We start from the raw sequence: 13526 nt of genomic DNA, 5'->3' as shown, positions 1-13526 counted from the left end.
AACGCCACTATAGTTATCAGCCTTATAGGGCCTGTTGGATTACCGTATTTTTTCGGACTATAAGACGCAGTTTGCATAACTTCTGTAGAACTGAATAGTAGTTACGGAAACAGCGTAGCTCGCATGCTAAGTTGCTTCTGTAACTGACATTCACTACTATGAGAGTTACGGAAACAGCGTAGCTCAGCGAGTTCCGCTGTTTCCGTAACTCTTCCAACGATCGCTGGTTCAACTCCCCTAGGGGAACTAATAAAATGAGAAATACTTTTTCCTATTTTTCCCAAATAACGTAAAAAATAAAAAGATTGACTGCCTGATTAGAACGATTAAAATTGAATTTTATTAATATATTATAAAATATGGCTCATATAGCCCAATAGTGACATATATTCAGGCTCAGACAAGGTAGTCAGGGATAGGAGGTGGTGAGACTCTCCTCTTATAGTATACAGCCCTGACAGCAACTTGCTGAGAGAAAATAATTCCAGCCCACCGGGCTCACAACAAGTGGTCAGAGAGAAGAGTTAGTCCTGTTGACGGACTAATCTTGGACAATTCTCCGAACCACCGCTGCATTAATTAGGACAACCCTACGCGTTTCAATGTCACTGGTAGGTGTGACACATCATCAGGGATTGTTAAAGTTGATGCCGGTTAAGCACAATTTCGTGCTAACATTTATTTCTCCCGGCTCGTGCACGACTCTAATACAAATGGCCGCACACGAGCCGGCGAGACTGGGAGCATATGAAGGGCTAGAGCCCTCCCCCTGCACTGACGAGGCTGTCAGCCCACCACCAATCAGACAAAGACACGTCCCAGCAGTGACGTATCCGGACTGTGGCGAGCCCCCAAACAGCCCAGCCAATCAGGCTGAAGTGTGACGATAAAGCGTCCTTCGTAACCCTGGAGACCTGAAGCGGATAAACACAGATTACGGGACAGACATGTAATAGGTAGAGATGCCAAAGATTTGTAATATCATGATGATCCACAGACCATCCTCAAAACTCCTATCGGAAAAACCTCATAATGATACACACTCCGATCAAGGATGGAATTCTTGCCCTTTTTGATCATCATAACTCACACAGAGTGTAATACTGTCGGAACGTAGTAGGTACAGTTTAGGGTCGTTCATTAAACTAGACACAGTTTAGGCTGTACACAGACGCCCCAAATTTAGTTAAACGTAATATCACATATTCAATGAATCAGTTAGAGAAAAAAACGCATATGAGTCCTCTAACAGTGTGAACAGGGGTCAGCAGTAGTTTAATGTGAAAACACACAGATGATACTGTTAGGGGAGGTCAGGTGCATAGTTGTGCCACACATACCACCACCCACATGGGGGGGGAAAAGTAAACAAAAGAAATAGATTTCTTTGATGTTATGCTCACAGAAAGCATGCATATGAGATCTTTTCATTTAAACCGGCGGGACTCATAGTTTGCATACGAAAGATCCACTGCGCTTCTTTTTGTAAGATCTTCTTATCATGATCACCACCTCTCGCCAAAGGTTTAACGTGTTCAATCCCTTGAAATTTCAATGTCAAGGAGTCACCATTATGGCATTCCCATACATGCCGCGACACCGGAGTATCATCCTTTCTCCTTATATCCCCAATGTGGTCCCTAATCCTCCTTCTAAATTCTCTCTTCGTTTTGCCTATATACTGTAATTGGCAGCCACATGTGATCAGATAAACTACACCTTTGGTCTTACAGTTAATATAGGACCTATTGTCAAACACCCTGCCAGTCTTGGTGCTTTTGAAATTTTTACTGCACAAAATCGAGTCGCATGCCTTACATGAGCCACATCTGTAACTCCCATTGAACCCCCTGTCCAACCAGGTGTTTGGTTTGTTTTGTGTGCTCATGTGGCTATGCACAAGATGATCTTTTATATTGCGCCCTCTTTTGTATGTTATAAAGGGAAAGTCCCCTACCAGATTACCAACGTCAGGGTCAGCTTGCAAAATTCCCCAATATCTCTGCAGGATTTCTCTAACCTCCTTACTAGCAGAGTCGTAAGTACCAATGATCCGTATAGTGTCATCATCCTTCAAACGTGATTTGGGGTTAAGAAGATCATTTCGGTTGCATCCAAGTGCATTTTGATAGGCCTGTTTGAGAACATGTTTCGGATATCCTTTACTTTTTCCCCCCATGTGGGTGGTGGTATGTGTGGCACAACTATGCACCTGACCTCCCCTAACAGTATCATCTGTGTGTTTTCACATTAAACTACTGCTGACCCCTGTTCACACTGTTAGAGGACTCATATGCGTTTTTTTCTCTAACTGATTCATTGAATATGTGATATTACGTTTAACTAAATTTGGGGCGTCTGTGTACAGCCTAAACTGTGTCTAGTTTAATGAACGACCCTAAACTGTACCTACTACGTTCCGACAGTATTACACTCTGTGTGAGTTATGATGATCAAAAAGGGCAAGAATTCCATCCTTGATCGGAGTGTGTATCATTATGAGGTTTTTCCGATAGGAGTTTTGAGGATGGTCTGTGGATCATCATGATATTACAAATCTTTGGCATCTCTACCTATTACATGTCTGTCCCGTAATCTGTGTTTATCCGCTTCAGGTCTCCAGGGTTACGAAGGACGCTTTATCGTCACACTTCAGCCTGATTGGCTGGGCTGTTTGGGGGCTCGCCACAGTCCGGATACGTCACTGCTGGGACGTGTCTTTGTCTGATTGGTGGTGGGCTGACAGCCTCGTCAGTGCAGGGGGAGGGCTCTAGCCCTTCATATGCTCCCAGTCTCGCCGGCTCGTGTGCGGCCATTTGTATTAGAGTCGTGCACGAGCCGGGAGAAATAAATGTTAGCACGAAATTGTGCTTAACCGGCATCAACTTTAACAATCCCTGATGATGTGTCACACCTACCAGTGACATTGAAACGCGTAGGGTTGTCCTAATTAATGCAGCGGTGGTTCGGAGAATTGTCCAAGATTAGTCCGTCAACAGGACTAACTCTTCTCTCTGACCACTTGTTGTGAGCCCGGTGGGCTGGAATTATTTTCTCTCAGCAAGTTGCTGTCAGGGCTGTATACTATAAGAGGAGAGTCTCACCACCTCCTATCCCTGACTACCTTGTCTGAGCCTGAATATATGTCACTATTGGGCTATATGAGCCATATTTTATAATATATTAATAAAATTCAATTTTAATCGTTCTAATCAGGCAGTCAATCTATCTATTCAGTGAACGACATTTACATTACCATTAAGTGGATTCATTATAAAAAATAAAAAGATATAAAAAAAATAAAAAAAATTGGTATAGCTGCGTCCGATCTATTACAATATACCATTATTTAATTTGCACGGTTAACACCGTATAAAAATATATTTTAAAAACAACAGAATGTTCGTTTTTTTGGTCACCTTAGCGCGAAAAAAAATAAAATAAAAAAATCGTATGTACCAAAAAATGGTGCCAATAAAATCTACAGCTCATCCTGCAAAAAATAAGCCCTCCCACTGCTCAATCGATTAAAAAAAATAGAACAGTTATGGCTCTCAGAATGTGGTGAAACAGCACAATTTTTTTTTTTTAACAAAATCGCTTTTTCTTTGTAAAAGCGGTAAAATAGGAAATAATTTTTTTTCCTATTTTCTGATGTCTAAAACCTGGGGGCGTCTTCTAGTCCGAAAAAATACGGTAGTTAGGGAATTAATAAACTAGTGACAGATCCTCTTTAACCCCTTCCCGACATTTGCCGTACATGTACGTCATGGAAAGCATTGACTTCCCGCAAAATGCCGTACATGTACGTCAAATGTTTGGCACCGGCTCAAAAGCGGAGTCGGTGCCATCATCACCGGATCTCAGCTGTATCTTACAGCTGACATCCGACTGTAACGGCGGGGACCGAAATTAGCTTCGATCCCCGCCATTAACCCCTTAAGTGCAGCGCTCAAACGCGATCGCTGCACTTAAGGTGTTTGCAGCTCATCGGAGCCCCAACAATGAAATTGCCGGGGTTCCGGTGGCTGCAATGGCAACCGGAGGCCTAATACTGGCCTCCCGGTCTGCCTAGCACCGAAGCTGGTCAAGATCCGCCCGGCGGCGGAGCCTGATCGGCTTCCGTAGCTGCCGGCAAGATGGCGCCGGGTCAGGAGCTGATCCGGCGTCATCAGCGGTGGAAGTCAGCTGTACTGTACAGCTGACATCCACCTGTAACGGCAGGAACCGGAGCTAGCTCCGATCCCTGCCATTAACCCCTTCGATGCAGCAATCGAAAGCGATTGCTGCATCGTAGCGGTTACTAGCAGATCGCCAGCCCTGACAGGCAATCGGGACTGGCGACTGCTGTTATGGCAACAGGAGACACAATGGTCTCCTGCTCTGCCATTACGGAAGCCGATGTAGGCCCCGCCGGTAGGCGAAGCCTAATCGGCTTGCTGTCAGTGAATGACTGACAGATCTAATACATTGCACTACATAGGTAGTGCAATATATTAGAAAAAAAAAAATCTGACCATTGGACCTTCAAGTCCCCTAGTGGGACTTGAAGAAAAGTGTAAAAAAAAAGTGCAAAAAATAAAAGTTTGAAAACAATAAAAGTTTCAAGTAATCAAATAAAACACAATCCCCCTTTTACTCTTATCAAGTCCTTTATTATTGAAAAATAATAATAAACCATATGTATTTGGTATCGCCGCGACCGTAACGACCTGAGGTATCAAAATATTGTATTATTTATTGCACGCGGTGAACAGCGTAAAAAAAACGTATAAAACGTTACCAGAGTTTGTTTTTTAGTCACTTTGCCCTACAAATATTAGAATGAAAAGTGATCAAAAAGTCGCGCGTATCCAAAAATGGTACCTATAAAAACTATAGCTCGTCCCGCAAAAAACAAGCCCTCATACAGCTCCGTCGACAAAAAAATTAAAACGTTATGGTTCTCACAACTTGGCGACAAAAAAAATACATTCTTTTTACAAAATTTTATTGTGAAAAAAGTTGTAAAAAACATAAAAAAGTTCTATAAATTAGGTATCGCCAAAATCGTACTGACCCGCAGAATAAAGTTAACATGTAATTTATAACGCATGGTGAACGCTGTATAAAAAAAAACGAAAAAAGCTCTGCCAGAATTGCATTTTTTTGTTTACCTGGCATCCCAAAAAATAGGATAAAAGGTTATCAAAAAGTCGCATGTACCCCAAAATGGTACCAATAATAACTACAGCTCATCCCGCAACAAACCAGCCCTCATACCGCTACGTCTATGAAAAATAAAATTAGTTATGGCTCCAATAAGTCAGGAAATAAAAAAATATGCAGTTGTGCCCGAGGGGAACATTTCTTCAGTTTGAAGAGGCGATTTATCAAGGACCTAAAATTAGGGAACCAGGAAAGGGAGGGCCCAAACATATCCGCTGGAAGCGACGGTGCCCGTATTATACCAGGACAACACTACACAGCAAAATTCCTCAAACTACAAAGGCGCGGAGTGTGGACCAAAAGGGGGATAAGAAATTACACCATTTATCAGTGCGACACTGGCCTGTGCGGAAAGGATTGCTTCACAGCGTAACACACATCTATGGATTATTTTATTTTTTTCATACCACCTGACTATGCCCCTTATATACTCCGCCCCGCTTACATGTACCCCCACATTATAAAACACCAGCAATACTCAAACAAATTTAGTACCAAGCAAAATCCGCTCTCCAAAAGCCAAATGGTGCTCCCTCGGCTCTGAACCCTACAGCGTGCCCAAACAGCAGTTTCCTTCAACATATATGGCATCGTCATACCCGGGAGAACCCTTTTAACAATTTTTGGGGTGTGTGTCTCCAGTGTCATAAGCTTGGCATGACATATTTGCCACTGAATGGCATATCTAGGGAAAAATATACATTTTTAATTTGCACCATCCGCAGCGCATTCATTTATGGAAAAGACCTGTGGGGTGAAAATGCTCACTACACCTCTTAATAAATGCCTTGAGGGGTGCAGTTTCGATAATGGGGTCACTTCTCAGGGGTTTATTTTTATTATTTCACATCTGAGCCTCTGCAGTTGTGAAGCAATACTTTGTAAATCGCCAAATTAGGCCTCCACTCCGCATGGTACTCTTCACTCCTGAGCCCTGTCATATGTCCAGGCAAAAGATTAGGGCCACATGTAGGGTGTTTCTAAAACCGGGAAACACCGCATAATAATTAGAGGGCTGTCTTGTTATGGTGGCACAAGCCGGGCACCACATATTGGCATATCTATGGAAGAAAATCCCATTTTCACTCTGCAACATCGAGTGAACACAAAACACCTGCAGGGTTAAAATGCTTACTACACCTCTTGGTAAATGCATTGAGGGGTGTCGTTTCCAAAATGGGGTCACTTCTGGGGGGTTTCCACTGTTTTGGGCCCACAGGCGCCCAGAAACCAATCCAGCAACATCTGCACTCCAAATGGCGGTCCTTTCCTTCTGAGCCCTGCCGTTTGCCCAAACAGCAGTTTATGACCACATATGGGGTATTGCCGTACTCGGGAGAAATTGCTTTACAAATTTTGGGTTCTGTTTTTTCCTTTATTGAGAAAATGAAAAAATTTGCGCTAAAGCTACGTCTTATTGAAGAAAAAGGACCGTTTTTATTTTCACTGCCTAATTCTAATAAATTCTATGAAACATCTGTGGGGTCAAAATGCTTACTACACCCCTAGATGAATTCCTCAAGAGGTGTAGTTTCCTAAATGGAGTCCCTTTTTGGGCGTTTTCATTGTTTTGTCCCCTCAGGGGCTTTGCAAATGTGACATGGCCTCCGCAAACCATTCCTGCTAAATGTGATCTCAAAAAGCCAAATAGTGCTCTTTCCCTTCTAAGCCCTGCCGTGTGTCCAAACAGCCGTTTATTACCACATGTGGGGTATTGTTTTACTCGGGAGAAATTGCTTTACAAATTTTGTGGTGCTTTTTCTCCTTCAGTCCTTCTGGAAATGAGAAAAAATTAGCTAAACCTAGATTTTTTGGGAAAAAATGTAGATTATTATTTTCAGGGCCTACTTCCAATATTTTCTGCAAAAAAACTGTGGGGTCAAATCGCTCACTATACCCCTAGATAATTTCCTCAATGGGTGTAGTCTCCAAAATGGGGTCACTTGTGGGGGGTTTCCACTGTTTTTGTCCCCTCAGGGGCTTCGTAAATGTGACATGGCCTCTCAAACCATTCCTGCTAAATTTGAGCTCCAAAAGCCAAACGGCGCTCTTTCCCTTCTAAGCCCTGCCGTGTGTCCAAATATCCATTTATTACCACATGTGGGGTAGAGTTTTACTCGGGAGAAATTGCTTTACAAATTTTGCGGTGCTTTTTCTCCTTTAGTCCTTGTGGAAATGAGAAAAAAAAAAAAAAAAAAAAATCGCTAAACCTACATTTTCTTTGAAGAAATGTTGATTTTAATTTTCACGGCCTACTTCCAATAATTTCTGTAAAAAACCTGTGCGGTCAAAATGCTCACTATACCCCTAGATAATTTCCTTGAGGTGTCTAGTTTCCCAGATGGGGTCACTTTTGGGGGATTTTCACTGTTTTGGCACCGCAAGAGCCCTTCAAACCGGACATGGTGCCTAAAATATATTCTAACAAAAATAAGGCCCAAAAATCCACTAGGTGCTCCTTTGCTTCTGAGGCCGGTTCTTCAGTCCAGTAGCACGCTACGGCCACATGTGGGATATTTCCTAAAACTGCAGAAACTGGGCAACAAATATTGAGTTGCATTTCTCTGGTAAAACCTTCTGTGTTATAAAAAAAATTGTATTAAAAATTTATTTCTGCAAAAAAATATGAAATTTGTACATTTCACCTCTACTTTGCTTTAATTCCTGTGAAATGTGTAAAGGGTTAAGACATTTTCTAAATGCTGTTTTGAATACTTTGAGGGGTGAAGTTTTTAAAATGGGGTGACTTTTTGGGGGTTTCTAATATATAAGGCCCTCAAAACCACTTGACAACTGAACTGGCCCCTGTAAAAATAGCCTTTTGAAATTTTCTTGAAAATGTGACAAATTGCTGCTAAAGTTCTAAGCCTTGTGACGTCATAGAAAAATAAAAGGATGTTCAAAAAACGATGCCAATCTAAAGTAGACATATGGGGAATGTTAATTAGCAACAATTTTGTGTGGTATACCTGCTTGTCTTACAAGCAGATACATTTAAATTGAGAAAAATGCTAATTTTTGCAATTTTTCACTATATTTTCGTGTTTTTCACAATTAAATACTGAATGTATCGACCAAATTTTACCACTATCTTAAAGTCCAATGTGTCACGAGAAAACAATCTCAGAATCGCTTGGATAGGTGAAAGCATTTCGACGTTATTACCACATAAAGTGAAACATGTCAGATTTGAAAAATGAGGCTCTGTCAGGAAGGTCAAAAGTGGCTAAAGAGGGAAGGGGTTAACAAAACACAGGAATGGACACAAAAGAAAGGAGATGCATCAGTGTTTTCTTTATACCTTTCCTCTTGGATTCACTTCTGGCTTTGGCTCAGAATGCCGAGCAAAGACTGCATATATGGAGACGGGCCTTAGGGTATATCCATACAATGCCGTTTTGGTGCAGTTTTTATGCCACAACCAAGAGTTTATTTTTTTTTAAAAATAAAAGAGAAGTAAAATCTTTCCTATATACTTCCCCTTCCTTTACAATCTACTCGTGGTTGTGCCTTAAAAAAACTGCACCGATACTGCACTGTGTGAAAAAAGGCTTATGGTGTGTGTCTGTCAACAAGATTTTTGACTGTTTCCAATGACAACCTGCAGAATGGTTAATGCAGATCTGGACTATAATACAGTCTGCAATTTGTAAGTACTTTATTACTTGTACTGATCCCAAAGTTACCAAACTTTTCATGTACATTATATCTACATACTGTATATATTGGCAAATGCAGTTTAAATGAGAAGATATGCTATAAAGCAGGGGTCTCAAACTCGGCCGGGTAAATGGGCCACATATAGAAAAAATGGGAAGTTGACGGGCCGCATTACTTTCAAAGTTGATACAATACAAAAATTATTGTTAATCAATTAGTTATTTGAACTACTAGAACACTAAAATTTGAGAGAATTCTCCACGTGCTTATTTCAACAATCCAGGTTTCCAGTTTAAGTGTCGCTAAATGCAATCCGGCGGCTTAGTTGGCAGTGTTTGGCAGACACACACGTCAAGATTGGGCAGCCCCTTTTTAGATCGTGCCGCAGTTTCCTCTGTAGATAATGCCACAGAGCCCTCTGTAGGTGCTGCCACAGTGCCCTTCGCAGGTGCTGCCATAGTGCCCTCCGCAGGTGCTGCCACACACACCCCAAGTAGATAGCTCCATTGGGGCTCCCTCCAGGAGTGGAATCCCCAGCCAGAGCGTTACCGACGCTTTGGCTGGGGATTCCTCTGTTGTTGGAGCCCCTGATGTCACTGTCCATACACTGACGTCAGGGGATCCTCCTGGACGGGAATGTGATATCAGGGGCAACCCCAGAGCCGGTGTCCCAGAGCAGAGCACTAGTATAGGCTCTGCACCAGAACTCTAGGGAAGCCACTGACATCAGTGTCCATATATGGACAGTGATATCAGGGGCTTGCCCAGAGCTGGGGTCCCGGAGCAGAGCCACTTCTAGCACTCTGCCTGGGATTCCAGCTCTGCTCCTGACATCACTGTCCATATATTGACATGGATGTTAGGTGCAACCCCAGAGCTGGAGTCCCGGGCAGAGCGCTAGTAAGGCTCTTCCTGGGTCTCCAGCTGTGCTCCTGACATCACTGGGACTCCTGCTCCAGGGAAGCCCCTGACATCACTGTCGATGTATGGACAGCGATGTCAGAGGCTTCCCGAGAGTCCCGGAGCAGAGCCTATACTAGCACTCTGCCGGGGACTCCAGCTCTGGGGAAGCCTCAGACATCGCTGTCCATATGTGGACAGCGATGTCAGGGAATTCCACAGAGTCCCGGAGCAGAGCCTATACTAGCGGGCCGTGTGCTTGAGACCCCTGCTATAAAGCATGGTGTAGCCCCTAGGGCACGAACCCAGCCTGTTATAGTCTCCTTTTTTGTACGGAGCCCTATTTGTATTTACCGCAACCACATCCAAAAACACAACATATTGCAGGGAAAAAGCATGCGGCTTTTGGATGCATTTTGTTATGCTTGTCCACACGTAACGGAATTGCTGTGTATTTTCTGTCCGGAATTGCAGATGGAAAATACGCAGAATACAGTAGCAGCAAAGTGGGTGAGATTTAACAAATCTTATCCACACGCTGCATAAAATTTCCGAGCAGTAATTCACCTGAGGTGCATATCTTTTGGACCGCAGCATGTCAATTCCTGCTGCGGAAAGTGGACTGAATTACTGCGTTTTTCAGAGAAGATGTCACCATCTCCCAGCATTGCGGAAAAACGCAGCAAAATCCGCACCTTTTTCGGCAGTAAAAAATGCAGGAAACGGTGCGGTTTTTCCGTGATGGAATTTCTGCTAGTTTCCTCGGAATGGCTGCAGAAATTTTCTGCAGCAATTCTGTTACGTGTGGACAAGCCCTATGCCGAAATATGAAATCATAGTTTGGAGCCACATTCTGCAAATGGAAATTTTATTTGCAAATCACAAAAATAAACACGCTTTCTGCAGTCGTAAAGTCACGTGCAGGGGGTGAAATTTCTAATGGAGACCACATTTCGGGGATTTAGATGAAGTTTCACACATTTACAGAGTCTGATAATCCAGCACGTGTTCCCAGCACAGAACTCCAATGTAATGTGACGCTTCACTTGACTAGAAGCAGAAGACCGAAGCAAAGAGAACCAGTCATGAACTTAAAAACACAACTATAGGAGCAGATTCTGGGTTATCGCTTTATTTCGGGCTGCATTCATGAAGGTTTCCTACCCATACAGGCAAGTTTTATACACTTTTCCATGTCTGACAATCCAGAATATTTTATAATCCAGCACCTCTCAATTCCCATTGCTGCCGGATTGAAGGAATTTTATGGAGTCTATTAAATAAAAAAAAGGATACAACTTTATACTGTACACCTAATAACTACTTTGACTGCGGTCTCAAAAGAAGTATATAATGGGAATACAGTTGGCATTTGTTTGCAGGTTTTTTTCCCCAGTTGAAACCAAACATATCAATGATATACGGGGAAGAGGGTTTGAAGTTGCCCCCAGGCCTCTCTGCCCCATGAAAAGTTACGCCTCTAAATATCGCATACCCATATTTTTCCGATTGACTTCCATCGCAACAAAGTATCCGCCAGGATCCTGTTTTTTGACAAGACAGAAAAGCTTAGGCCTCGTTCACATCTGTGTTGGGGTCCCGTTCTGACGTTCCGTCTGAGCTTTCGGTCAGAACGGGACCCTGAACAAACACAAACGGAAACCAGAGGTTTCCATTTCCATCACCATTGATTTCAATGGTGATGGATCCGGTGCCCATGGTTTCCGTTTGGCTCTGTTGTGCACCGGGCCCGTCGTTTTGCCAGAAGCAATAGCGTAGTCTACTACGCTATTGCCTCACTATTGTTTCTGGCAAAACGACGGGCCCGGTGCACAACAGAGACAAACGGAAACCATGGGCACCGCATCTGTCACCATTGAAATCAATGGCGATGGAAACCTCTGGTTTCCGTTTGTGTCCGTTCAGGGTCCCGTTCTGACGGAACGCTCCGACGGAACATCAGAACGGGACCCCAACACAGATGTGAACGAGGCCTTACCAGACTACGCTTTTCTGTCCAGCTACAAAACAGGATCCCCTATGGAAACACGTCACACATATGGCCACAAGGACACACATCAGGCGCATTGAAAGCTATAGGTATGTCACAGTATACATTTGTATCCTTTTTTTTTTTTCTTTTAATACAAACATACTTCTGTTGTAGCCTGTAAACCCGGCCTCGGGCCTCACGCATACGGATCCTGCATATGGCGCCCATAGTGTATCCTCCGTGTCCAACGATTTTATAAGAAGGCACAAAGAAAGCTTTTCTCGTGGATTCAGTGAGAAATAAAATTGCATTACGGTGCTATTCTCCCCGGGCTTCTAAGAAGAATAAAACTCTATATGGGAACACATGAGGTGCCTACAAGTTTATATTGCGGTCCATTAAGTGCTGCACATGTCCATGTATTAGTCCTTAGAAATGCGCGCAGGTCACGGAACTACGGCCTCAACATGCCATTATTACAGGAGTGACATTTTGAGGAAAATACCACCAGAACCAGCAATAATCCAGCCTGACAGCTCTAAAACATATGTCCAGTAAAATGTCCATGGATTTTGGATAAACTCCCTCCTAATGAGGTGACCAATAGTAGAACATCCAGTTTAACCACCCAAGACATGACACCTTGGAGCTGGGGAGACCACCTGGCCCACCACCGTGATGTCACCATGTAGTAAGCAGTTCAGCCGTGACGTCAGAGTGGGGAGAGCTCAGGGAGGATTATGGGGCAGGAATAGAGTCTAGAGCCCTCACAAGTACGTGTTGACCTGTTATTAGATGTGACCTCCTCAGCACACACTTACTTCAGCCGGTCCAGGGAATGGACGCTGGAGGAGGACCGCCCGGAGCCGCTCACCCAGCTCTTCGACCTCCCGAACATTGTTGATTCGTCGTTCAGTTCATTCTGCTAAACCGATATAGATGACACTCTTCGCTGCCCCAACCCCCCTCAGCCGGGGAAACAGCAGATAAACCACGACGAACACCGTGCCCGGAGCGCTGCTGGGAATTGTAGTTTTACGCCATTGATGAGGGGTGTTTCTTAGCGCCTAAAGAACTACGAATCCCGACGTGCATAGCGACCTGGAATCTGACGCGTTCGACGAGTTCATGACTATTGTGACGACAGCTGTGACAGCCGTGGCCGGGAAGTAGAAGCTTCCTTCCTATGTGCTGCTTCTGGCTATGCGGGGGGGACCTCTAATACTACGCAGCCCGGGATCGCTGACTCCTAACACAGAGATCGGACGAGGCCAGACCTGCAAATTCGTCGTCTGCGGTTTCAGACTTACGATCTGATGTAATCGCCTTGGAATTATGTGGCCGAAGAAATTCTAATATAAGCAGAACACAGGGTGAATGAGCAATTTGCCCCCCATCAGACCAGTGCTCCTATATTTTTCCTTGTCGGCACGCTGGATGTTAGATGGACATACATAATTTCACCATTGCTAGAATTGTGTATGTTCCTGCCTCATATATAACGAGGGCTACTTCGTACATAAATATCCATATACCTTAGAAAAAAGTGGACGAATTTGACTATAACAAACAACCGTCAGTTATAAATTTAATCTAACGGTCGTGACAACCGACCAATGGCCAACAATAATCTTCTAAAAAGATGTATTTGAGTGTTGGAAGAAGTTGAATGTGCATGGATCACTCGGGCGACCACAGACGATCGTTCTGTAAATGCCAACCCACGTAGGAGGAGAGTAGGCGATGTCATTATAATGACATCACT

The 13526-nt window shown here is 43.6% G+C and overlaps 1 protein-coding gene across 11 annotated transcripts in view; it reads right to left on the bottom strand.

Moving 5' to 3' along the window:
* Positions 1 to 12876, bottom strand: part of CLEC16A (C-type lectin domain containing 16A) — a 327820-nt gene extending 314944 nt beyond the window's left edge. For all 11 annotated transcript variants that reach the window (XM_075830097.1, XM_075830102.1, XM_075830099.1 and 8 more), the window contains exon 1: positions 12583 to 12876. In XM_075830097.1, the coding sequence (XP_075686212.1) occupies positions 12583 to 12659 (77 nt within the window). In that variant the 5' untranslated portion in view covers positions 12660 to 12876. The remainder of the gene's footprint in view (positions 1 to 12582) is intronic.
* Positions 12877 to 13526: the final 650 nt, after the last annotated feature.

The sequence above is a fragment of the Rhinoderma darwinii genome, chromosome 6 (assembly GCF_050947455.1).
Source record: "Rhinoderma darwinii isolate aRhiDar2 chromosome 6, aRhiDar2.hap1, whole genome shotgun sequence".
Classification (NCBI taxonomy): domain Eukaryota; kingdom Metazoa; phylum Chordata; class Amphibia; order Anura; family Rhinodermatidae; genus Rhinoderma; species Rhinoderma darwinii.
The sequence above is the reverse complement of the archived record's forward strand: the minus strand, read 5'-3'. Positions and strand labels throughout refer to the sequence as shown.